Source organism: Macaca nemestrina, chromosome 4 (genome assembly GCF_043159975.1).
Source record: "Macaca nemestrina isolate mMacNem1 chromosome 4, mMacNem.hap1, whole genome shotgun sequence".
Lineage (NCBI taxonomy): Eukaryota > Metazoa > Chordata > Mammalia > Primates > Cercopithecidae > Macaca > Macaca nemestrina.
Window position 1 is genome coordinate 90,077,937 of NC_092128.1, and position 26,349 is coordinate 90,104,285.

Below are 26,349 nucleotides of genomic sequence, written 5' to 3' on the forward strand. Positions count from 1 at the left end.
CCCGGTGGTATTTCTAAGGAGAGAAATAAATATAAGAATTATCGTATTAAAAAACCAACATGATAAAAATGTTTTCTGGTAAAATCTGTTTAGGTTTTATTTTGGAAAGCAATATTTGTTCAGTTATATATCTAAGTATTAATTTTGAAATATATTGAATTCTAATTTATATCAAACCATAAGTAATTCAAGATAGTGATTATAATCAATCCTTATATTATTTTGTTGAAATAACATTATGAAAATGCACCTGAAAGGACTGTTCACAGCCCTCATTTTGTAGTAAGAAAGCAAGACTTGAAGAAGTGATATTTCCAAAGTAACATAACTAATACTAATTAAAATTAAAATGAAATATTTTGATTCTGATGGCAGTGCACTTTCCAATACACAATACTGTAGGTGAAAGATGAAAGTATCCCATGTTACTAATGAAAAATTTAAGATTCAGAAATATCCAAAGCTGCAATGTCAGCAATAGAAGCACACATATCAACTACCCAGGCCACTAGATTGCCAGTCCAGCCGTGGATCAGCAAGGCCTACATTTCCAAATGTTCATTTGTGAGTATCATGAATAATATTGAGTAAAATTCTTATTCACTTATCAATAAATAAATACATAAAGCCTCCCATGGAAGATTTGGTATAAATGGTTTTATTAAGGAAAGTGCATGTCTCCGTATACTTTTCTTTCTACACTTAAAACAACAACCCAGTTACCTGAGTAAATCAGAATTTCTTCAGCAGTATGGGTTTGGGAGGCCAATAGGCTTGGATGCAAATCTATTCTTTACCGTCAACAGGAGTGACCTTGGGCAGGCACCTCACCTTTCTGTCATTTAGTTTCCCTACCTGTAACTTGAGATAATAATAGTACCCACTTCTGGAGTGAGAACTAAAGAAGATGATGTATGTAACTGATGAACACAGAAAGCACTCAAAGAATGTTCATTATTATTAGCAACCTGAAGATACTCATAATGATGTACAATGCATGGTATAGCAAGTAGTCCTGAATTTTGAAATCTGTTATTTTCTATTTATTATTATGTTTAATTGTGGCAAAATACATTTAATACAAAATTTACCATCTTGTCCATTTTTAAGTGTACAGATCAGTAGTGTTAAGTGCATTCTTATTGTTGCACAACCATCACTATTCTCTATTTGCAGAATTATTCATTTTGCAGAACTAAAACTCTATACTCATTAAACAACTCTCCATTCCTTCCTCCCACTAGCCCCTAACAACCAACATTCTATTTTGCATTTCTTTTTTTTTTTTTTTTTGAGACGGAGTCTCGCTCTGTCACCCAGGCTGGAGTGCAGTGGCCAGATCTCAGCTCACTGCAAGCTCCGCCTCCCGGGTTCCCGCCATTCTCCTGCCTCAGCCTCCCGAGTAGCTGGGACCACAGGCGCCGCCACCTCGCCTGGCTAATTTTTTGTGTTTTTAGTAGAGACGGGGTTTTGCCGTGTTAGCCAGGATGGTCTCGATCTCCTGACCTAGTGATCCGCCCGTCTCGGCCTCCCAAAGTGCTGGGATTACAGGCTTGAGCCACCGCGCCCGGCCCTATTTTGCATTTCTATGAATTTCACTACTCTAGGTGTCTCATATAAATGGAATCATATCTTATTTATACTGGCTTTTTTCACTTAGTATAACATCCTTGAGGGTCATCCATGATGTAGCATGTGTTAGAATTTCCTTCCTTTTTAAGACTAAATAATATTCCATTGCATATGTATGCCACATTTTGTGTATACATTCATATACTAATGGACATGTGGTTTGTTTTTACCTTTTGATTATCCTGAGTTATGATACCATGAACATAGCTACACAAATAACATTTTGAGACCCTACTTTCAATTATTTTGGGTATATATCCAGAAGTGAAATTGCTCGATTAGATAGTAAATGTATTTTCATTTTTTTTTGGAGAATTGCCATATCATTTTCCTAAGTGGCTACATCATTTTATATTCCCACTAATAGGGTTCAGGGTTCCAATTTCTCTACATTCTCACCACCATTATTATTTTCTAGTTTTTTTTTTTTTTTTGATAGTAGTCATCCTAATGGATATGAGGTGGTTGAAACCTTTTATTTTTGATATAAGTGATCTTTGAGGATCTGTTTGTCATTTGTTATAGAAAGTGACTGTTAAACATACTCTGAATCTACTGTGATTGTTAGTTTGTAAAAAATCACAGCAAAACACTGGGGAGATAATTCTAAATACCTAAGGACTCACTGGTGTTTACATGGCAACCATGGAATGAAATTATCACAAACTAGTAACTAAAATTTTTATTTCACAATTGTTAGGTTTATACCAGTGTCCTAAATTCTAGGTATTACATAAACTATCTAACAATTGCAATAATAGAACTCAATCAGTGTTGAGAAGATTAGGAAGCTTGAGTTTGTTTGTTTTATGTATGTCAATATTAGGATATCTTCCTGAAATTTCCACCACTTATTCCCTTTCATTCCCCATTAATAGTGTGTTGTGTAGAGCCTGGAGTATTCTACCCAGTACTGGAATACCAGAGTGGACTTTTTTTCCCCTGCTTAATGTAAGCTTAAGGCTTTGTGCTTATTTTTTAAAAATCAAAACCAGGTATTTCATTCTTTTACTATTGATTCTTATATATATCTGCATATAGTGAGTACTATTTATAGAAATACATGTGCAATTTAGAAATATGTATTTCATTATTTAAATTAAGATGAAAGCAGAAATTTATTAGAATCTCTTTTAATTCATTTTAGAGAAAAATAATGATGAATAAGTTGTACTATGGGTTTTCATTGGGCAGTATCTATTTCTGGAACCACTAACCAATAATTGAATAACTAAGTCATTAATCCTTCAATGTGCTTAAGCTGTTAAATAAATGGGCATAGAGGATAAATAATTTTTTTTAAAAAAGTAAAAACTAGCCACCAAAGTTTATTTTGTTTTCCCTCAAATTTACCTAGTAGTTAACTGGCATTTTTCCTATGATATTTTAAAGTCAATTAAATGGATGCTTTAGTCAGGATTAATTGCATCACAGTAAAGTTAAAAAGGAAGAATTTGAATGCTTATGTTTTTGTTTACTTGAATGTAAAAGGAGAATCATTTTACTCTAACTTCTAGGATGTCTGGATCCATTTATGGCAGTCTGCAAGCTTATCTTCTTATATTTTTTTACATATTGTAATGTATGATTGGGCTCATACCACAACAAAGACTGAGGATTAATATTGCCCAAAGAATACTCTCTTCCTTTGACCTATTCAAAAATATCAATGAGAACGTTTTTGGAAATCTTTTCTTATTTTACATAGAAGTGAAAACATGCTACAGGCCTTGGCTTCAAATTCTTAATTTCTTACTTAAGTTTTACACCTTGTTTATAAAAAGAAGATAATGTCAAAATAGCATTGTATGAACTAAATTTAACTAGAAATATAAAGCACCTTCTATATAATAAATGTACTAAAAATATTGATTCAGGGTCCCCCTCTGCATGCAATCTACATATTCAGAGGAGATGATTTAATTATGGTCAAAAGGAAAATTCGTGTACCCCTGATTTTGTTTTATCTTGACTATAAATGCCTTATGTATACATGAGTATCACCTAAGAGCACATTGTTTAAATTGGTATTACAATTTATCCATTTTATTTCAACTCTAAATTATCAGCGTATACCACTTCTCTGTAGTCTATCATCAGGTGCTGAGGAGAGCTGCTTTAGAGTGAAGACTTTTAGATTATCTAGGACTTTTCTTTTTTTCTGTTTGGTTATTGTAAGCAGAGTTGACAACTACCACAAAAGAAAGTATTGTTCAGAAAGCCACAGCTGGGATTGCTGATGATATTATGAGGTCTTCAGCAAGCTGGGTTGAAAAGAGGAGGGGCTGATAGGGCTTCTATTCCAGATGGATCAGAGAGGCTCCCAGTGAGGGGAAGAGTGAGAGCTCACTGACAATGCGTTATGTGTGGAAAGTAGCACCTTTAAACAAGGACAACTAGAACATTTCACTCCTACATACATAACCACAAAAAATAATTTCAATACAAATAAGTCACTTTCTCAACGATGTCTTAGAAAATGTTTCTATTTGATCACTTACTCAGTTTTCCAGAAGTATTTCAAAATTTCATTAGATTATTAGGTATGAGTACACTTACTAATGATTGAAATCCTTAATGTTGAATATGAGAGATTGTAAAGGACATGAGAAGTGAACATCAATGCTGCAGTGGTATGAGCACCGTTGCTTTCAGATTTTTAGAAGGTAGAGGGAGAAATGTACCTAGAAATAAAGGACCTTGCAATGTCCCAGAATACAGAGTTCTTAATTATAGCACTGCATTTCTATCAGTCCCATGACTCTGGATTTATCAACCTTCATCTTTAGAGTTATGATAATTGGAAATAATGAAAAATTGAAAACATAGTATTTAAAATATTAAATCAGAGAGAATATTTTTTTCTTAAAAATTTTATACAAGTTATCATTAGATGGAAAATTTCTTATTTTTGCTTTCCCTTTCCTCTCATGATATAATTTAATAAAACCAAACACTGAATTGGGACACCAAATCACTAGGACCTTAAACTGTATTCACTTGGGCAAGGCATGTTAGTAAGTTAGGCTGCTTCGGTCATACCCTTGAGATACTCTGTGTGAGGCTGATGACTGACTTTACTCAAAATAAAACTGAACATCAGGAAATTTCCATCCTTAGAAAGATCAAGTTGGCCCTTATGTGTAGAATCATCTAAGTGGGTAAAAGATAAGAGACAGGTTGGGAAGCGAGGAGGCTAAGGATGAGGAGACAAGGTCCAGAACTGGGCAACGGCAAAGGAGCACTTCTTGCCCCTAGGTGACTCGCAACTCAGACTTCGTGTCCCTGCTTGCTCTTTTTGGTGGAGCATCAGCGTGATCTTACAGTATAGATTCCATTAGGATTTTTCTGTATGAAATCCTCCCATGGCTTTTCTTATCAGTTAGAATAGAATTCTTACTTCTCTCCATCTGGCTCTATCCGGTTCTCCAACCTGTGTCATCTGGAGCTGCTCTCCCCAAGCTCAATTACTCTAGCCAAACAGGTCTTTCTGTTCCTCAATTCTTCTTCCTTAGAGTCTTTGTAAATATTCTTGTTTTCTCTTGAAATTTGTCCCCGTCCCTTGCACTATTTCCCCTTCTCCCCTTCCCTCCTTTTCACTAAGATCTCAGACCAAGAATTACTTAATTAGGAAGTTTACTGATTAAACCCTGCTATTCTCTACCTCCGTTTCTTGCATAGTTTCCTTCACATCACTTCACATTTGCCATCATTTCATTTATTTATTTACTTACATTGGGGATCTTCTCTTTGAAAATTTTGGCCTGCCATCTTGTTAGCCCACAGAGAGCACTGACTTCATTGTAAAGCTACGAAGGAATTACAGAGCACAGTGACTTACATGCTTTTCTCAGTACACTAAAGCAGTAACAAATATTAGTTAAAAACTCACATGTTTTCTGTGTGAATGTTGCTATTCTGTCCATTCTGCTTTTCTGTGGAGGGCTGCGACATGACGTTTATACGTTTTAGCAGAAAGTGTGTGTATCTCCTAGAAATGTGCAAGGGACAGCATTCATGAGTATGTCCCCAACATTTAGCCATTCTGTATGCCTGAATTAAGGGCTTCCCTTGTATAAAGCACAGGTGCAACCCTTTCTACTTATTTTACTTTATTTTCCTTTACTTTTTTTGTCTGACATAAATGATCCTAACACCTCTGCACTAGAAGCTCTGTATCCTTTGGAGTGAGGCCCCTTCCGCTACTTTCCTCAGATGCTGGCAAGACTTCAACTTATTTCTTTTCCTTTGCCAATGACAATATTCTCAATTTTTAAGTTCTTTTGAATATCTGTCTGACAAGGTTTTCTTGCAACAAATGCACATGCGCTCACACACACACAGAGAAAGTGTTCATTAGACCCATGTACTTGGCTCCAATTGGCAAGAGTCAAAGCAGATGCTACACAGATCTTTGCTATATTTGTTACAGCCATGTCATCATACATTTATTCTTATTATTTCTCAAATACATGTTAATAGATACAAAAGCCTAAAGTCTATGTTTTAAGTGGTTATTGGTATCACTTTTACAAAGTCTATAAACTTATAAACGAGGGCCACAGCTCATATCTGATTGCTTATGTGCTAGCAATTTCAGTATAGCATGACATATTTTCTGTGTGTTGAACTGCTTAATTCCCTCACAGTGTATTTTGAGGTGGCTAGACTTCAAATTGTTCTATAAGTGCTTTATAAATTGTACTTTGAATATTTGTCAAAAAGGTCTTTGAATGTTATTTTCCCACTAACATTTAAAAATCTATCTTGGCTGGGCGCGGTGGCTCGCTCCTATAATCCCAGCACTTTGGGAGGCCGAGGCGGGTGGATCACAAGGTCAGGAGATCAAGACCATCCTGGCTAACACGGTGAAAACCCGTCTCTACTAAAAAAAAAATCCAAAAAATTAGCTGGGCGTGGTGGTGGGCACCTGTAGTCCCAGCTACTCAGGAGGCTGAGGCAGGAGAATGGCGTGAACCTGGAAAGCAGAGTGTGCAGTGAGCCAAGATCGAGCCACTGCACTCCAGCCTGGGTGACAGAGCAAGACTCTGTCTCAAAAAAAAAAAAAAAAAAAAAAAAAAAAAATCTATCTTAACCAAGGGATAACTATCCATATTCATCTTCCAATAACAAATTTGTTGGCTACTGTTACATTACATTTATCTTCATTCTTCTCTTAGATTCTAAAGTCACTGCACAGGAATTGAATCCACTAACTCAATCTAATTAGCAAGATCCTCACTTTTGTCTTATTTCCTTCATGGTTACTATGGGACACAGAAAGGCACATTGTAGATTATAAGTTATACAGGACATGCTTGAGGTAATCTATTCCGTGCCTCTTCAAAAACTTGCTACCCAAAATAGGTTTTTACTACGGAGAGTATTATGTTAGACGATATTATACCTGGAAAAATCTTGACACTTGTGAGACAGAAACAGTAATAATATGTCATAAAATAAACATTATCATGTTACTTTAAAATTTAATGATACACATTAGTGACCTTGATTGACTAGAAATTAATTCAAAATTATATAAATAGAGGAAAAAACCCACTACTGTTATCAAATTTCAGCTTAGGTCCAAGAATGACCTGTGCAATATAATAAAGTTCTTACTGTCTTCAGAACATCAGAGAACTTACTATCCATGGTTTGGTCTTTGAAGTCACCATGACACCATCGCCTCTGATAAAAGAGTTTATTTATAACTTGCTCAGTTTATGTCCTTTCCCACTGAATCAGCAGGCTCTCTAAGGTTTGGGGATATAATTTCAAGGACTGTTAAACCTCTGTCAAAGTTTCCTTGGCCCCCTGAGGGGCCCTGTTTTTCAACATTCTCTTTGCTAAGACAAGACTTCTCAAGAAAGTGCTCAGAAAACTGACAGCTTCAAGTACCAGAGGTTTTGTAATTTGAAGTGGCATTTAATCTGAAAAATAACATTAGCAAATCAGCATATAATTGGCTTTCTATTTCCTTTTTCCCACCCCTTGTTTCTCTCTCTCTCTCTCTCTCTCTCTCTCTCTCTCTCTCTTTGGTCAGGACAAGACAGAAGTCAAATTTTCAAAAGTTTACTTGATACAGCAATTTCTTCATCTCTTCAGAAGGATGTGCCTATCCACACAGTTAAGTAGATGGAATATCATTCTGTCAGAAAAGTAGAAACATGTACCTTTTAATAGGAATTATTTCTATTTCTAGTGTTCCTTTTACATTCTCTCCTTTGTTATTCATATATACACCGACATTTAAAGAAGTCTTTGCAAACAATTAAACTTTGTGAAAAATTTAACAAAATATGTTAACAAAGAAAATATCACACAACAACTTTATTTCTGTATTTAATTGTTCTTGGGTCCCCTTATCACAGTTCAAGTTTTCTTGCTTTTTGGCTCTTGTACTCCACGTTATACTATCTTCACATTTAAGACCTGTCAAGCTAAAACGTGAGAAATGCCCAAGGGGCTTCTGTGAGATCTAGACCCTCTTAGTATCTTCCTAAATTATTCTTCTTCAGAATTCAACTTTCAACAGTTCATTTGTTAATATCCTTTCTCTCTCTCTTTTTTTAAGCAAAGCAAGGTTTTATTAAATATAAATCTAAATGTCTTTTAATGAGTTATTCTTTAATTTAAATTTGTATCACAATGATTTGACTGACATTCACTACTCTGTATGAAATATACATAAACTGTATCATTTTCATCATATTCATTTCCACATGACTGTGCCATTCTACTGCTCCTCTTACTGCTGAGATCAAGGAGGGCCATGAGGATGCTGGCTTTGCTTGAGGTCACTGTTCCTGATGACAGAATAGGAGTTGGAAATCTGGACTCTGGTTTTACTAGTTTTGAGAGTCTTACTGCTGCTTCTTTAACAACCAATTGTTTTTTATTTTATCTTCAACAGAAGAGGTCACATTTTGTTGGTTCACATTGTTTTGATCAGGTTCTCAAGGATCTACTGAATGTCTACCTCCATATACAACTAAGGTTAGGTTCTGCTGCTTGTTTTATGTTTTGCTATTAGTTGCACAGGCTTTAGAGTTTATTCTTTATTCCCAGTTCCATTTTTTCTTTTTTTTTTTTGAGATGGAGTCTCACTCTGTCATCCAGGCTGGAGTGCAGTGGCATGACCTCAACTCACTGCAACCTCCGCCTCCCAGGTTGAAGCGATTCTCCTGCTTCAGCCTCCCAAGTAGCTGAGACTACAGGTGCATGCCATCACACCCAGCTAATTTTGTATTTTTAGTAGAGACAGGGTTTCGCCATTTTGGTCAGGCTGGTCTTGAACTCCTGACCTCAGGTGATCCACCTTCCTCAGCCTCCCAAAGTGCTGGGATTACAGGCATGAGCCAGTGTGCCCAGCCCAGTTCCTCTTTAATAACTTGTCACCTTGAGCAAATTCCTCAGTCTTTCCAAGTCACATTTTCTTTTTCATCTGTTCGCTGAGTTCACAACACCTTCATCATAGGATTGTTACTAATTTTAATGAGACAGTTCATATAAAGTGGTCAGTAGTCAATAAGTGATGACTATTATTGTTAATAACAAGTAGGAGATATAAACTTTATTTTTAATTACATTGAAATCCAATTGGGGAAGTAAGAACTGTATATTGAACTTATTTAAGAAATAGTAATAGTTACCAATTATTAAATATTAAATGTGTAAATATAGTAAATATTTAAGTAGTAATATTTAATAATGTATGCTAGATACTGGGATAGCATTACACAAACATCTCATTTAATTCTAACAATAAACCTATAAGAAGACATTATTTATCCTCATTTCTTTGGACAATGAAACCGAAGCTGGAAGAGGGTAAATTCCTTGTTCAAGATGTCTTACTAATGAGACAGCCAGGTGGAAGGGGGTCCTTGGAGAAACTCCAACCAGCCTGTCCACTGAGGTGGAGCCTCAGGGTTGCAGCAGGGAGAAGGCTGGCCCCTCCTCTTCCTGCGTGGAACCTGGGACTCAAGCTATGGCGGGTAAGCGCTCTAGCAGGGACTCTGGCCTAGTGAGACTCCCTGTTTCTCCTTTTCTTTCTTTTCACCCAATCAAATCCTGTCTTACTCACCATTCAAATTGTCTGCGAGCCAAAATTTTCATGGACGTGAGACAAAGAACCCTATGTTTAACTGAACTAAGGAAAAGTCCTGCAACGTTTTTGGCGCACAACATGGGGGCTGGAGAAGCGGTGAGTGCAATGGGGATTTAAAACTTCTCACTGTTGCTTCTAAGCCTTTTCATCCTCAGACTTCCGAGGGTACAGGAAACCGTGACCCCAACCCCCGTAGCTCCCGGGCCTTTTCATGGCCTTTTCCTCCTTTTTGGGGACTCACCTGTGAGCAGCAGCTCCCGCCGTTCCCCACTCGCTGCTCGGGTTGGGACGCATAACCCAAAGGTCCTGCGCAGCCGGCTGGCTGGTTCCCAGGTATTCGAAACTGCCGTAGCCTTTCCCTTCCGGGGCCAAGGGGTTTAACTCTATTGGACAGTAAACTTAAGCTTAAACTCATCTCCCTGGAGGAACCATTTGCGTAAGAATAAGAGGTTCTTCCCCATGCACTTTTAAACTGTTTTTCTTTCCCCTTCTGAACCCTGTCAGCAAGTTAACTTTTAAAGTTTTTTTTTTTTTCTTTCTAGAAGATTTCGTTTTGTTTTGTTTTGTTTTGAGACGGAGTCTCGCTCTGTCTCCAGGCTGGAGTGCAGTGGCGCCATTTCAGCTCTGCAACATCTACCTCCCGGGTTCAAGCGATTCTCCTGCCTCAGCCTCCTGAGTAGCTGGGACTACAGGCGCGTGCCACCAGCCCTGGCTAATTTTTGTGTATTTTTACAAAAACCCAGTAGACACTGGGTTTCACTGCGTTAGCCAGGATGGTCTCCGTTTCCGGACCTCGTGATCTGCCCGCCTCAGCCTCCCAAAGTGCTGGGATTACAGGCGTGAGCCAACACGCACTGCCTAGAAGGTGTTTTACTAGGCCAGGACCACCTCACCCCCCACCTAACTAGCACTGTTTACATTTTCTGCAAAGTTTTGGTTGTGAAATCAAGCCTCCATCTTGTTTTACACCCTGAGGGTATGGCTTGTAACTCCGGTGGTAAGGCTTTGTTTAGCAATCCTGCTGGAGGGGATGAGCCCTCCCAGGTTCAATGTCTGCATGTTTTCCTAGCCCTGTCTCTTAAAGGGCCCCACCCAGTGACTGGGTTTTCTTCTGCCTGTACGTGTGTGTACTGTGTGTGATGTCTCTAAAAACAGCGCTAAATAATTTGGCCAGAAGAAAAGCTCTGGGATCAAGTATTTTGTTAAGGGAAGTTAAAAGCTATGCTACCTTTCATTTCACGTGACTGTGACTTTGAGAAATAAAAACAGCCCTGAAGACTTGGTAAAATGCAGGTCAGATGCTAGGTTGCCTAATTGTTTTGAGGCTACAAACTGCTCTTCAGGTTTTTTTTTTTTTTTTTTGAGACGGAGTCTCACGCTGTTGCCCAGGCTGGAGTGCAGTGGCGCGATCTCGGCTCACTGCAAGCTCCGCCTCCTGGGTTCACGCCATTCTCCTGCCTCAGCCTCCTGAGTAGCTAGGACTACAGGCGCCCGCCACCGCGCCCGGCTAATTTTTTGTATTTTTAGTAGAGACGGGGTTTCACTGTGGTCTCGATCTCCTGACCTTGTGATCCGCCCGCCTCGGCCTCCCAAAGTGCTGGGATTACAGGCTTGAGCCACCGCGCCCGGCCGCTCTTCAGGTTTTGAGAACTATTTGACTTTCTGGCTTCACTATTGGTAAGGTCCGGGGGCATATGAACTAACCACACCCTTAACTAAGAAGGCAAACCTTGGCTCCACTTAGCACACAATTAAAGCAATTTACCAAGTTTTACGTACCTTAAAGTTAAAACTTGAGAAAATTACCATTATAACTCCTAGTTATGATTGAAACTACTGAAAATAGATTTACATGCAAGGGGTATAAGAACAGTAAAATGTGTTTTATAGTAAAAGGTTATGAGGAGGCATGGAAATGTAAACGTTGGCCTAGGGTTAAAGGATTGTTTTGAGTTAGACAGGAAAAGCTGAAGGTTCAAAGAAGTGGTAGAAAAATTGTGGAAATTATTCTTGCAGAAGAGGTTGTGTGTATGTACATATTGACTAAATTCGAAGGGGATTTAAAAGATTTTTGCTTCTTTAAAATTTCTGAGTAATTGTTTTGGCAAAATAAGTAATGTATGGTGATCTGGAATTCTGTTTCATAATATCAAGTGTTTTAAACCTCAAACATATTTGGCAGCTTTCCCAAAATCAAACTTCAGTTTCAAAATGGTCTTCCCTGGAACCTGGCTTTTTTGCATACTTCAGAGAGCCCATGAAGTGTCCAGAAAAGAGAGGTAAACAGGATTGACATGTTTAGATACATGGGATTGCCAAAATGATGTTCAATCTTCTTTAGGTATTTTTTTGTGAATAATGCTACTGTATGTTCCAAAATTATATGGAATGTATAAAATTCTAATGGCTAAGTATATGCCATCAATAATAATTAGGGTTGTTAAGTTATTGTAAACCACAGAGATAACCAAACTTCTTTGTCAATTGTGTTTCTAACTGTAACTACCCTGGACAGTATGCTCTTCACAGACAATTGTTACCTTGTTTTAATCCTTTTCAAAGATGTTTTATAATGAGCTATAGAACTTTTAACAGGTGCTCTCAAATACAGGCTTCTGATAACTTTAGAGACTGTAACATTGGAATAAAGGAAAATATATAGGACACAAAGAGCTGAAAAGCTCGTGAATATCAAGCAAAACAAGAATTAACTAAATGGACTGAACTCAGAAAGCTGAAGCAGTATTTCTGAGTTTTGCTTGGAATATTGCTGATCCGTGTTTTGTTTTTCAGAGTCAAGGAAACTGATTTTTGAACTGAATACCGCCTTAATAATTAAGTAAGGTATATACTAATGTGATCAAAATTTGGAGCATATTTGTTTCTCTCTGCCTGGTTCCTCTAAAATATCTGTGAGTATTTTTTTTTTTTTTTTTTGAGATGGAATCTTGCTCTGTCGCCCAGGCTGGAGTACAGTGGTGCTATCTGGGCTCACTGTAGCCTCTGCCTTCTGGGTTCCAGTGATTCACCTGCCTCAGCCTCCTGGGTAGGTGGGATTACAGGCACACGCCACCATGCCCAGCTAATTTTTGTATTTTTAGTAGAGACAGGATTTTGCCATGTTGGCCAGGTTGGTCTCGAACTCCTGACCTCAGGTGATCTGGCCTCCTCAGCCTCCCAAAGTGCTGGGATTATAGGCATGAGCCACCACCCCTAGCCTCTGTGATTATTCTTATGGCAATATAGTTGTTTGCATCAGTGCAGTAAGAATCCATTTTTGTTTTGCAACAGGACACATTGGAGAAAGTGGTTATTTTACCAAGGCTTTGACTGGAAGGGTATGCTTCCCTTAAAGGAGTCAAGCTCAACTCACAGAGCCAATAAAAGCTCATAGGACTGAGTTGTTTAAATAGACTTTAGTCTATTTAACTAAAGTTAATGGGGAAACTGGCCTCATACCCTTGTCTACACAGTCCTGAACACGGTTCCTGACTATAGTCTGTAAAGAATGTCACTTTCTAACAGGTGCAGGAGCTCCAGTTTATCTTGGGGCCTTAGGAGGAGAGGATCACCCAACTCACTGGTATTCAAGGATGCAAACCCTTGGCTGGGCTGGGCTTCCAAAGGTCTTATCAGTGATTCCTTGTGGAACACGTTTCCATCAAAGCCAATCCAAAAGGCTTATGTAGAAATAATTATTCTTGCCGTACTTTGTGCAAATAATCAGGTCAAATATAAGACTAAAGTCTATTAAATAACTCAATCCTAGGATCATTTGTTTCTTAACAAAAATGAGGACTGGAGAGAGAGAAATTGTGTTTAAAAACGTATCATATAGTTGTCATTAAATTCTAAACCCACTAGTTTTTAAGGTTTTTCCTGCATTTTAGACTAACCCTGCTTGTTCCTATGAACCTACCAAGAATCTCTGGCTGCAGCTCAGAAAGAACAAAAGGGATGGATAATGTAGAAATCTGGATCAATATTTTAGGATCAGTATTTTAGTTCTGAGCAGTTATCCTGCAAAGCCTGCCATGTGATGGAATAAATAGGGAATAAATAGGATGCCCATCATGCAAAGGTTTCCTTTTTGGGAAAGTAAGACCAAAGGAGCTAACCAAAGCCAAGCACCACACACCCAAATCCTAGCAAGCATAATTGTAGCTACCAGTTAGCTGGTGTGTCATAAGACATCCTTTCCTCTCCCTTTTGGAGGAGGACTCAGTTCCATGGTTTCACCTTAGCATTTGGCTTATGAGGAGTTTATGCAACCCCCGCCCAGAGACACATTTTTGTCTCAGAGTCAATTCCAAGCTTCGGGTCAAAGCCCTAGAAAGAAAACTGGATCTTAGGAATCCACAGGAAGATGGCAACAGAGGTTAAAAGGCACAGCACAGGTGAGCATGGTTGAAAGAATTTCGAAAAAAATAATTGACCACTATTGGTTTAGAAAACCCTCCTCCTTAGAGGAGTTTTTGCAAAGGAACTTTCGGAGAAGTAGTTATTCCAGAATTTGGGGAAAGATTCTTCCATTTTGGTGCGCACTTTATTAACACTTAGACATTTTATCCTAAATGTATTAACTTAGAGATTCCATTTACAAAAGAAATCACATATTTTTGGATCTGATAATAAAGGAGAAATCGACTTGATTATGCTAATAATGACAAAAATATCTGGCAATTACAACTTTTTGTTTATTATGTACAATATTATCACGTATGTGAAAGTCTTAGGAATTAGTTCAGCTAGAAAAAAACATATGAGGCAAATGAAGAATATAGTCATTTAATATTAATTATGAATATTAAATGTAATATTAAACAGGAAATATTGGTGAAAAGTTTTGATTCTCCTGTGCCAATCCTTCTTTCTCCCATTAAGTGTATGTATCCCCTGGTGCATGGTACTGTGCTTCTCTATTAACTCCCATACTTATATCCCTGAGGAAGTCATCTGTCCATATGGTTTACATTTTGTCAATATCCACAAAATCATTTGTTGAGATTTTTATTATGATTGATTGTGTTGAATCTGTAGATTAAGCTGGGAAGAACTGACATCTTGACAATATTGAGTCTTCCTGTCTATGAACATGAAGTATCTCTTTATTTCTTCTTTGATGTCTTTTATCACTGTTTTATAGTTTTCCTCATAGATGTTGAACATGCTTTGTTACATTTATACCTGAATATTTCAATTTTTAGCTGCTAATGTAAATGGTAATGTATATTTAATTTTAAAGTTCGCTTTTTCATTACTGGTATATAGGAGTGTGATTGACTTTGGTATATTAACTTTGTATCCTGCAACCTTCTATCATCATTTATCAACTCCAGGAGGGTTTTTTTTTCTTTTTGTCAGTTATCTCAGGTTTCCTAAATAATCATGTCATCTGCAAAAACAGTGTTATTTCCTCCTCGATATGTAATACTTTTTCTCAGTGGTTTATCTACAATTTGCAATATACATTTAAAACTAATCAAAGATAACTTTCAAATAATACTATATTGTTTCACAGGTAGTGGAAGTATCTTATAACAAAACATTCCTAATTATTCCCTGTCATCTTGTGTATCGTTGCTGTCATTCCTTTCACAATACGTAAGATAAAAGTATTTATATCTATATGCATACGTAATCTAATATACTGTGGCAATTATTTTGAATCAAGTGTTACCTGTTAAATCAATTAATAAGAAAAACATAAATTTTAATTTTACCCTTACATATTACTTCTCTTATGTTCTTCCTTTCTGTAAATCCACATTTCTGATCTATGTCAGCCTCCCTTTCTCTGAAGACATTTCTTTTAACATTTCTTTCTGGGCAAGTTACTGGCAACAAATTCAGTCAATTTTTGTTTGCCTGAGAAAGTCTATTTCTCCTTTACTTTTTAATGATAATTTTTCAAAGTACAGAATACATAAGGTTATTTTCTTTCAGCATTTCAAATAATTTAGTCTACTTTCTTATTGTTGGCATGGTTTCTGAGAAGATGTAATTCTTATCTTTCCTACTTGATAAATAAGTTGTTTTTTTGTCTTTGATGGTCTGTAGTTTCAGAATGATATGCCTAGGTGCCGTTTTCTTGTCTTTCTTTCCCTTACTTCCTTCATTCCTTCACTTAGCCTGCTTGGTGTTCTCTGAGATTTCTGGATTTGTAGTTTGCTGTTTGACCTTAATTTGGGGGACATTCTCACTCATTATTGTTTCACATATATATTCTGTTCATTTCTCTGTTTCTACTTCTGCTTGTATTTTCATTACACATATGTTACACCTTTTGTAATTGTCCCACAGTTTTTAGATATTCTGTTCTTTTTTTTCAGACATTTTCCTTTTGGCTGTTCAGTTTTGGAGTTTTCTTTTTTTCAGATCTCCTCAAGCCTAGAGATCTTTTCCCACTGTATGCAGTCTGTAAATAAGCCCATCAAAGGCTAGGCGTGGTGGCTTACGCCTGTAATCCCAGCACTTTGGGAGGCCGAGGCAGGCGGATCACGAGGTCAGGAAATCGAGACAATCCTGGCCAGCACAATGACACTCTGCCTGTAATCCCACCTACTCAGGAGGCAGAGGCAGGAGAATCGCTTGAACTGGGAGGCGTGGGTTGCAGTGAGCCAAGATCATGCCACTGCACTCCAGCCTGGGCGACAGAGTGAGACTCTGCCTCAAAATAAATAAACAAACAAATAAGCAAGTCAGCCAGCCAATCAAAGGTATTCTCTATTTCTCTTGTAGTATTTTTAATCTCTATAAAGGTATTATAGAGATTATAATGCTTTTTTATTCTTTCTTAGAACGTCCATCTCTTTGCTTACATTATTCATCAATTCTTGCTTACTGTCTACTTAATTTTTCTATTAAAGCCCTTAGCATATTAATCATAGTTGTTTTAGGTCAGGCACATTGGCTCACATCTGTAAGCTCAGAATTTTGGGAAGCTGAGGTGGATGGATCACTCAAGCTGGGGAGTTCAAAACTAGTCTAGGAAACAAAGTGAGACCCTGCCTCTACTAAAATTTTAAAAATTAGCTGGGTTTGGTGATGTGTACCTGTGGCCCCAGCTACATGGGGAGCTAAGTCAAGGGGATCCCTTGAGTTCAGGAGGTAAAAGCTGCAGTGACCCATAGTCATGCCTCTACACTCCAGGCTAGATGACAGAGTGAGCCCCTGTATCAAAAAAATACATAGATATAGTTGTTTTAAATTCCCAGTCTGATAATTCCAACTTCTCCTACTGTATCTGACTCTGATTCTGATGCTTGTTCAGTCTCTTCAAACTGTGATTGGCTTTTTAGTATGCTTTGTAATATTTGTTGAATGGCGAACAGGATGCAGTGAGTAAAAGGAACTGCAATACACAGGCCTTTAGTACTGTGGTGGTAATGTGTTGGGGCAGGGCAAGTGTTCTATAGTCCTATGATTATGTTGTAGTCTTTTGATAAACCTGTGATGCTGGAATATAAACTTCACTGGGGCATCTCAGTCCCCTGGTGGGCCAGGATGGCTACAGGGGATTGGAATTGGGTATTTTCCTCACTTACCTAAGGTAGATTAGGCTCTAGCAAAATAGTTTCTCCTAAGAGATGATCTTTTTTTTTGAAGAACAGAGTGGTCTGGTGTATTTCAAAATGGTTTCTTTTCCTATATCCCTGCTAGAAGCACAGAGATATTTTCTCCAGTTTTCACTGGCGGACTTGGTAGAGCTCCTGGAGGTTAAATCTCACAAAAGCATGAGGTTCTCCATGTCTAGGTTTCCCTGGAATTTTTAACTTGAGTTGTTCCCTCTGAGCCTCCAGCAGTTCATCACAGCGCAGATTTTTCTATCCTGGAACTGATTTCCATGGAGGTTCCTGTTGATGGGTTTCTGTTCTACTTAGTTGTGAGTATCTGTCTTTCTGTGTCTTCAATTTTGGGGTCAGTCATTTGCCCTGTGGTCTCACTTCTCTCGTGGGTCTAAGAAGAGTTGTTGATCTTTCAGTTTGTTCACCTTTTTACTTATAGTGGAGCAGTCACTGAAGCTCCTTACATGCCAGACCGGCCACGATTCATTTTAAGACTCTTTTCTCAATTGCTCCCTCACCAGTAGAAATGGAATTTGCTTTCAAATCAGACAGAATTGATATCAGGTCCTACTACTTATTGCTAGCATAAGTAACTTAATTGGATTTTTGAGGATTCAGCAACCTCATTTTAAAATGAAGGATAACAATACTCACCTGAGAAGTATTTCTGGGACGTAACAGACTTTCAGTAAGTATTATCATTTAATGTTAATTCAACTAACAGTTTGGCCCAATGTGAATACATTTTCTTGCTTATCACATGTTCTTCGCTCTATGCTGAAAAAAAATTCAAATCACTGTATTATTTTTTTCTTGCACTGGTATAGGAATGCCTAAAATATTTATTTTGTAGAAATAATACTCTATAACCATCATAGTCTTGCTTCATTTTTACAGTGGAAAATAAAACACCCTGCTCTCAATATATGCTACAGGAATTACATATTTAGGTAATGATGGCTTTGTAAGTCAATTTATTTTATAATGAGGAACAGAATGAGAAGTTTTGAAGTCTAACTTCAAACCTCATTCCTTTATAGTTTGATAAAAATGATATCATATCTTCAGAATGTTAAATGGAACAATTCTATTGAGGCCTTGGTTGGTTTCTGATTGTACCCAGGGTCTGTCAGTTTTGAAGCTGATATTTTTTGTCATCTAATTGACATGTCTCAGATGGTATTTAAGGAATGCCTGAAAGCAATGCATAGATAAATCTGCCAGATTCTCGGTTCTGAAAGACCTTTTGTAATAAGGCAAGCCATATTATTTTTTTACAGTATGTAATTTGCCTGTTACATTTCAAAATTAGAGAGCTTAAATTTTATGACTCTCTTGATACTCTTATTATGTCAGCTGAAACAAAAATCCTTTCAAACAACAGTAGTAATAAAAAGACGCTGTCTAATTATAATCATTTCTGCCAATGGTCAAATGACAATTACTAGAAAGGAAAATAATTTAACCAAGTAAAATGATATAGACAAGAACCAGTGGGGATTTAATTCTAGCTGTAAACTATCCAAAACCTTTTACTATTTTTTTCCTTTGCGAATGCTATTGCTTGCACTCATTCCTATATAGCAATTCCATGTTTTCTCAAAAAAAAAAAAAAACAAACCTTCAAAAAGGAGTTTATTTGTTCATGAATTATGTCATTAATATGGACCAGGCACTGTGTAAGGCACCACACTTATGTAAGTGAATAAATCAAACATGGTAACCTTCAAGATGTGCCAGGTTAGAGTCAATAGAAGACAGAGAAAAAACCCAGTGTAAAGAGCTTAAATTTTGATTTTGCAGAAAAACAACATGCGTGATATTTTAGCGTCTTCTTTTAAGATTAAAAATAATACTGCATATTAAAACATATCCAGATAATAAGTAGTACGTTTTATATTTCCCTGCCTTGGCCTCCCATTTTCTCATTCTCTCTCAGCTCATCTTCTGTCCCTACTTCTAGATCTCATTTGCCCGTTCATTTATCCACAGATAACATATTTTTAAGGAGGTGACAGTACTTCTTATAATAAGTGCAGATCTTAATAGAAAAGAATACTAATATCTACCAGATTATAACCTCAGTTAAGAGACTATACCCTCAGTATATAAAACTTGTCTGCCTTTAATAATTAGGATTCATGATCCTTTTGAGTTAGGACTCCAAATTTCTAATTGCTGGAATGTGCATGTTTAACATTCTTTGGTATTTCTTTTTCCTTTCTTTCCTTTTTTTTTGAGACGGAGTTTCGCTCTTGTTGCCCAGGCTGGAGTGCAATGGTGCGAGGTGCGATCTCGGCTCACTGCGACCTTGGCTCTGAGCACTGCAACCTTGGCTCACTGCAACCTCTGCCTCCTGGGTTCAAGCGATTCTCCTGCCTCAGCCGAATAGTTGGGGTTACAGGCATGTGCCACCACGCCCAGTTAATTTTTGTATTTTTAGTAGAGACAGGGTTTCTCCATGTTGGTCAGGCTGGTCTCAAACTCCCGACCTCAGGTGATCCATTGGCACTGGCCTCTCAAAGTTCTGGGATTACAGGCATGAGCCACCACGACCAGCCCCATAGTCTGGTATTTCAATGGCTTTGTTGCTTTATGCTACTTTGTAAAGTGTTAACTGGGCTATGCTGAAGTGTACTTTCCCAGAACACCACTTTCTGTATATGCCTGGTTAACACAGGTCACACGAGTTATACTTGCCACTTTTACTCTGGCTGACAGGTTGCCAATCTCCAGACTGCCAACTGAGGCCTTCCTTGACCATCCAGTCTTCAGCCAACAACTTGAGTAGATCTCTAGCAAACAACAGAGGCAGGTTGGACCACCCACAGTATTATGAGTGAAGTCAGTGTTTTTGATGTAAGTCACTAAGTTTGAAGTAGCTTTTTATGCAGATGTATATAATTAAGGGGAGAGGAAAAGCCATAAATTGGGATAATACTAGTTGCAATTATTCTGGCAAAAATAGATTAAATCCTTTAGGTCCAGTGTATAAAAATTTTATTTTGCAGGCCAAAATGTAGAGTACTAGATGAAATTTCAAGTGTGATGAAAGTAATTAGTTGAAGGAAATATGGTGGAAAATAGTGTTTTTATAATGTTTCTAAGTTGGCTTAAATATGATATACTGCAAACTGAAATTTTATTTCAGAGGTGAAGAGTCATATAATCACTATTTTAAAAATGTTAAGGCCAGGTATGGTGGCTCATTCCTGTAATCCCACCACTTTGGGAGGTCGAGGAGGGCAAATCACTTGAAGTCAGGAGTTCAACACCAGCCTAGCCAACATGGTGAAACCCCGTCTCTACTAAAAATACAAAAATTAGCCAGGTGTGGTGGCATGTGCCTATAGTCCCAGCTACTCTGGAGGCTGAGGCAGGAGAATCTCTTGAATCCAGGAGGCTGAGGTAGCAGTGAGCCGAGATCGAGCCACTGCACTCCAGCCTAGGTGTCAGAGTAAGACTTCATCTCAAAAAATAAATAAATAAATAAATAAATAAATAATAAAAACATTAAAAGATGTTATACATGGAGGATTGGTTCCTCAACCCCCTCATGTATACCAAAATCCACACATACTCAGGCTCTGCAGTCAGCCCTGCATAGCACACGAATAGGAAAGGTCAGCCCTCCATGTAGGCAGGCTATATCCCTCAAGTGTTATATTTTCATATATAACATTTAGTTGAAAAAAAAAATCTGTGTATAAGTGGACACATGTAGTACAAACCCCTGTTGTTCAAGGGTCAACTGTGATTCAGTTTTAAAGGTCTTTAGATATTTATTCATGATAATAAATACTTATTAACTTATTTGTTTTATATAACATGGAATTGGATAGAATCTATTCAATTGGAATATCTTGTGAAACATTTTATACCACTTAAATGGCATAGCCCATAGTTCTTTTGTGTTGAACATTTACCTGACTTGTATTTCTTTTGATTTTTTTGTATTTTTCATTTAAAATTCTTGTCCCATATAGACCTGTGCTTTTCATAGCATGTAACACTGACCATCTGTATCAGAAACCACTAGACTGTTTGAAATGCACATGTTTGGATCTACCTTAGAGCTTCTGAAACAGAGGCTAGGGATGTGTTTGGAAATTTTCTTCCTTAGCAAGTGTTCATATAAATTCTAGAGTTTAAGAATTTTTACTATAGACCTAGCACAGTAGTAGGTACTAAAAATGTGTTTTTAAAATGAATGATAAACAGGAATATGTATATTTAGCTGAAACTCCCATTTTAATATAACATTTATCTAAAGAATTTATGTAGCAGTAGTTCATGCCAGCATTCCCAAATAAATCAATATCTTAAAGTTTGTTACATTGAATGAATATTTTTTCAAGTAAATAGTTGAATACAGTGAAACAATTATGTTTGTATGTGTATAGCTAATTTAAAAAAATACTGGATAATTTTCCTCTAACTGGTATAACACTGCATAGATAAAGTGTGGTTTAATATGTAGTTACCATTGCAATACCACAAGTTACTCACCAAGCTGAGTCTATGATAACTAGGAAACTGCCTCTGTCAAGTAAGAATTAAAATGAGGAAAGCAGAAGGTCCTGGCCAAATGAAAAGGATTTTGGAGATTAATATTGAAGTTCTTAAACTTGTATCTGTATGACAGATGTGTGTACAGACTCCTTATAAAACTGAAATTCATAAAAACTTAAACCTAAGTACTTAGCAATTTTGCATAAGTCCATCTCTATTTTTAAAACAAAATGATGAAACAAGTTTTAAGGCAGACGTCATCATTATGTTAATACCTTGGAGTAACTGGAAACAGCAATAAATAAACTCTGCATAGATGTTAGTTTAAAAATGCAGTGGTAGAAATGATCTAAAGAACATCTGAGGAGCATGATTAAAATGGAGTCTTGTGTGGTCTGGAAGAAATAAAATGCTCAACAGAGCTTAGCCATTCCTCAAGGGTGAGTCCTTGACTTTATAAATATTTCATTAATTCAGCCCCAACATAGTAGCAAACTATGGTGTGAACTGAACTCTTAAGACTCGAGAATAGAAGAATGTTACATGTATCTTAGAGAAACAGCAATATCCCTTCCTACTGTTTCTGTACTGTGCTTTGCATATTCACAGTTGCTTCTGTTAACCATTCAAGAGAGTAAAATTACCAAGGCTTTCCTTTTATATATATTTGATCAAAATTCAAAAATTCAAAATGAAAAAAATCCCTTACACCTTTTCAGATCAACTAAAACAATATTTTCTAGCAACAAAGACCAGTGACAATCATAATTTCAGTAACAGGTACACAACTGGAAGGAGAGGAGGCTGAAGTTACCTTTCTGTTGCTTTAAATATCTATAGCTGCACCAAAGAGAAATTCCCATATGACATCCAAACTAAGCAGATGTCTTTTTTTCTGTTGAGAATATGTTTCTTAGTCATGAAGCTTCCATTGAGTGTGTGTCATCCAGAGTAGAAACATGTTTTCCAGTCTGGTTTGTAGATTTCTCAGAACCCCTTTTGATCCTTTTAATTTTATTAACTGAAGTGGAAACCTCTTGACATCAGAATTTTTGCAAAGTTTATTCCATATTATAGTTCTTGAAAACCTTTAACTGCTTAGCAGTTGATCCAGATTGTCACCTAATGAGTAAGAAAATCTTCCAAAGTTCCTAGCATTTGGACCCATTAGTTGCCATAAACTCAGAAATGATTATATTATCCTTGCAAAAACAAATTAAAACCTTAGGTTTATTCTACTATTTTTCCATTATAAATAGGGGCTTTCCAGCATCACTAAAGAAGTACATGTGCCAAAAATGTTAAATCCGTCATTTCTTTGTACCAGTGTACAGAAAATACAAGGTATAGAGGAACAAATGAAACAACAGAATAAACAACCAATTAAAAAAGAAAAAAAATAACAACAGAAAATGAGACCACCACCAGTCCCAGTCTTTTCAATAAGCTGATGTATTGAAAAAAAGACAAGTTGAGGAAGGGAAACTTTGGCAAATTAAAAAAGATTTTAGAGTGAAAACAACCCGATGAGATGAAATATATTGTCCTTGAATGAATCCTGGTTTGAATAAGCTAGCTCTAAGACATCACTCTGGAGCCATTGCAGAAATTGAAATATGTACTGGATATTAGACAATAAAGATGTTCCCCTTTATCCTTGGTTTTGCTTTCTGAAGTTTCAGTTACTAGCCATCAACTATTGTCCAAAAACGTTAAATGAAAAATTACAGAAATAATTCATGTTTTAAGTTGCATGCTATTGTGAGTAGCTTGATGAAATCTTGTGATGTCTCACTTTGTCCTACTCTGGACATGAATCACCTCTTCCTCCAGAAAATCCATGCAGTCTATGCCACATGTCCCTGAGTCACTTACAAGTCCTCTCAGTTATTGATCGACTGTCGCGGTATCTCAGTGCTTGTGTTCATTAATGCTTATGTTACTTCATAATGGCTCCAGAGTATAAGAGTAGTGATGCTGGCAATTTGGATATGCCAAAGAGAAGCCATAAAATGCTTCATTTAAGTGAAAATGTGAAAGTCGTGCACTTATTAAGAAGAGAAAAAACATCATATGCTGAGGATGCTAGGTTCTAAGGTAAGAACTTTCTGTGAAATTGTGCAAAAGGAGAAAGAAATTCATGCTAGTTTTGCTATTGTACCTCAGACTCCAAAAGGTGAAGCCACAGTGCTTATCAGTGCTTAGTTAAGATGGAAAAGGTATTACATTTGTGGGTAGAAGACATGAATAGAAATGATGTTTGACTGATGGCAGTGTGTTGAGCCAGAAAACATTGATCCTGTACAAAGGAAGACTTTAGCAATGGGATCTCGTGAAACAAGTGACACGGAGCCATTTATTTCACATAAGGGGTGGTTACTAAGATTCAGGAGCACAGAAGGTCAATAGTAGCCTAATACTACATCACTACGTCACTTACCTCACTTCATATCATCAGATAGGCATTGTATCATCTCACATCATCACGAGAAGCAGTGGGAGTACAGTACAATAAGATATTGTGAGAGAGAGGGCACGTTCATATGACTTTTATTACAATATATTCTAATTCTGTTTTATTAGTTATTGTTAATTCTTACTGTGTCTAATTTGTAAAATAAACATCATAAGTATGTATATATTTATAGGAAGACACATAGTATATATGGGGTTTGCTACCTTCTTTGGTTACAGGCATCCACTGGGTGTCTTAGAACGTATCTCCTGTGGGTAAGGGAGGACTACTATATTTACAAATTATTATTTTGTCACATTTGATAAAGATGTTGTGATAATTAAGTTTATGTCTCAACTCTACTGGGCTAAGGGATAGCTGATAAAACGTTCTGGGTGTTTCTGTGAGGGTGCTTCCAGAAGATATTAGCATTTGAATATGTAGACTAAGTGAGGAAGATCACCCTTACCAATGGAGGTAGCCATCACTCAATCCCTTGAGGGCTTGAATAGAACAAAAAGGTGGAGAAAGGTCAAAGTTGCTCTATCAGCTTGAGCTGTGCCATCTGTCTTCTCATCTCCTTGGACATTAGTTCTCTTGGCTCTCAGGCGCCTTTGAGCTCCATTTTTCAGGCCTTTGGACTCTGCCTGGGTGCATTAGTCTGTTCTCATGTTGCTATAAAGAATTACCTGAGACTGAGTAATTTATTAAGAAAAGAGGCCTAATTGGCTCTTGGTTCCACAGGCCGTATGGGAACCATGGCTGGGAGGCCTCAGGAAACTTATAATCATGGTGGAAGGTGAAGAGGAAGGAGACATGCCTTCCAAGGCCACAGCAGGAGGAAGACAGTGAAGGGGGTGGTGCTACACACTTTTAAACAACCAGTTCTTATAAGAACTCACTCACTGTCACGACAACAGCAAAGCGGAATTCTGCCCCCATGATCCAATCACCTCCCACCAGGCCCCTCCTCCAACATTGGGGATTACAATTCAACATGAGATTTGGGTGGGACACCAAACTATATCACTGGGACGTACACTATTGGCTCACCTGGTTCTCAGGCCTTGGACATTGAATGGAACTTCACCACTGACTTTCCTGGGCCTCCAGCTTGTAGATATCAGATTGTGGAACTCCTCAGCCTCCATAATCATGTGAGCCAATTTCTCATAATCAGTCTTTTTCTATATATGTATATATATCCCATTGTCCTGGTTTCTCTGGAGAATTCCAATCTATACAAGTGTCACAGTCATATAGAAACATAGCTTACTTTCTAAATATATGTACCTTAATATTTAAAGATAAAATGTCATGATAAATGTAATTAAAACATGTAAGCAAAAAATATGAATTAGATTGATGAAGCAAATATGGTATAGTATTAATTATTACATCTCAGTTTTAATTATATGGTTTCATTATACCTAATTTATTGAAAATGATCATAGTAAATTTTAAAAGGACCTACATAGCCTTTCATAGTGCATTAATTATTTAGAATTTTTTGAATGAGAATGGGCTTTATATATAATCTAGAAAGTATGAGTTTTAGTAGCAGAGGATGTTTACCTTAATATTTAGAGATCTGCATTCAGGTAAAATCATGGATAAAAGTCTAGTCCAGTTGTTTTCACTCTCAAACCAGGATTTAGTCAAGGACTTCTCAATCCTATTTAAAATAAGAACAATAATCCTTGTCACCCTCCCATGTCAAAGGGGTGTTATAATGATGAATGAGCACCAGGAATAGATTTAGCCTGCTGATATATTTGTAACCCATATGGCTGCATCACCCTTTGACTTTTCTAAGAGGAATGGAAAATCGCTACATTTGGTATGCCACAAATTAAATTTCTGTCAAGTTTGGCTTTAAAAACCACTCTTCTAGCAACTCAGGTTTTCATGAGCTGGCAAAGAATCTTCATAGGTTCCCAAGGAGGTAACTAATGTTGTAACACTAGTAGTGAATGATTTTGTGTAAAACTGAAAAACATGGTTGGCATTTGAAAAATAACTACTTTTTCTTTTTAAAATTAGCTTCATTAAAGTATAATTGACATAAA

At 37.1% G+C, this 26,349-nt stretch overlaps 1 protein-coding gene and 1 long non-coding RNA gene across 13 annotated transcripts in view; one reads left to right on the forward strand and one right to left on the reverse strand.

The window, feature by feature from the left end:
- LOC139362811 (small ribosomal subunit protein eS17-like) overlaps positions 1–18,101 on the reverse strand; it is a 227,386-nt gene extending 209,285 nt beyond the window's left edge. For 8 of the 10 annotated variants that reach the window (XR_011622218.1, XR_011622219.1, XR_011622217.1 and 5 more), the window contains exons 1-3: positions 9,987–10,078; positions 5,525–5,623; positions 5,367–5,441 (exon numbers count right to left, since the gene is read on the reverse strand). Coding sequence is in view for 3 of the 10 variants with exons in the window: in XM_071094917.1 (XP_070951018.1) it covers positions 5,367–5,403 (37 nt within the window). In the remaining 7 variants the exon portion in view is untranslated. Of the gene's footprint in view, positions 1–5,366; positions 5,442–5,524; positions 5,624–7,711; positions 7,784–9,986; positions 10,079–17,967 lie in introns of those variants that run through there. The other 2 variants (XM_071094918.1, XM_071094919.1) reach the window with 2 other exon arrangements.
- LOC112425509 (uncharacterized) overlaps positions 9,638–26,349 on the forward strand; it is a 52,356-nt gene continuing 35,644 nt past the window's right edge. Inside the window, exon 1 of one of the 3 annotated variants that reach the window (XR_011622225.1) lies at positions 9,638–9,841. This is a non-coding gene — a long non-coding RNA (uncharacterized lncRNA). Of the gene's footprint in view, positions 9,842–19,679; positions 20,173–25,284; positions 25,438–26,349 lie in introns of those variants that run through there. The other 2 variants (XR_011622223.1, XR_011622224.1) reach the window with 2 other exon arrangements.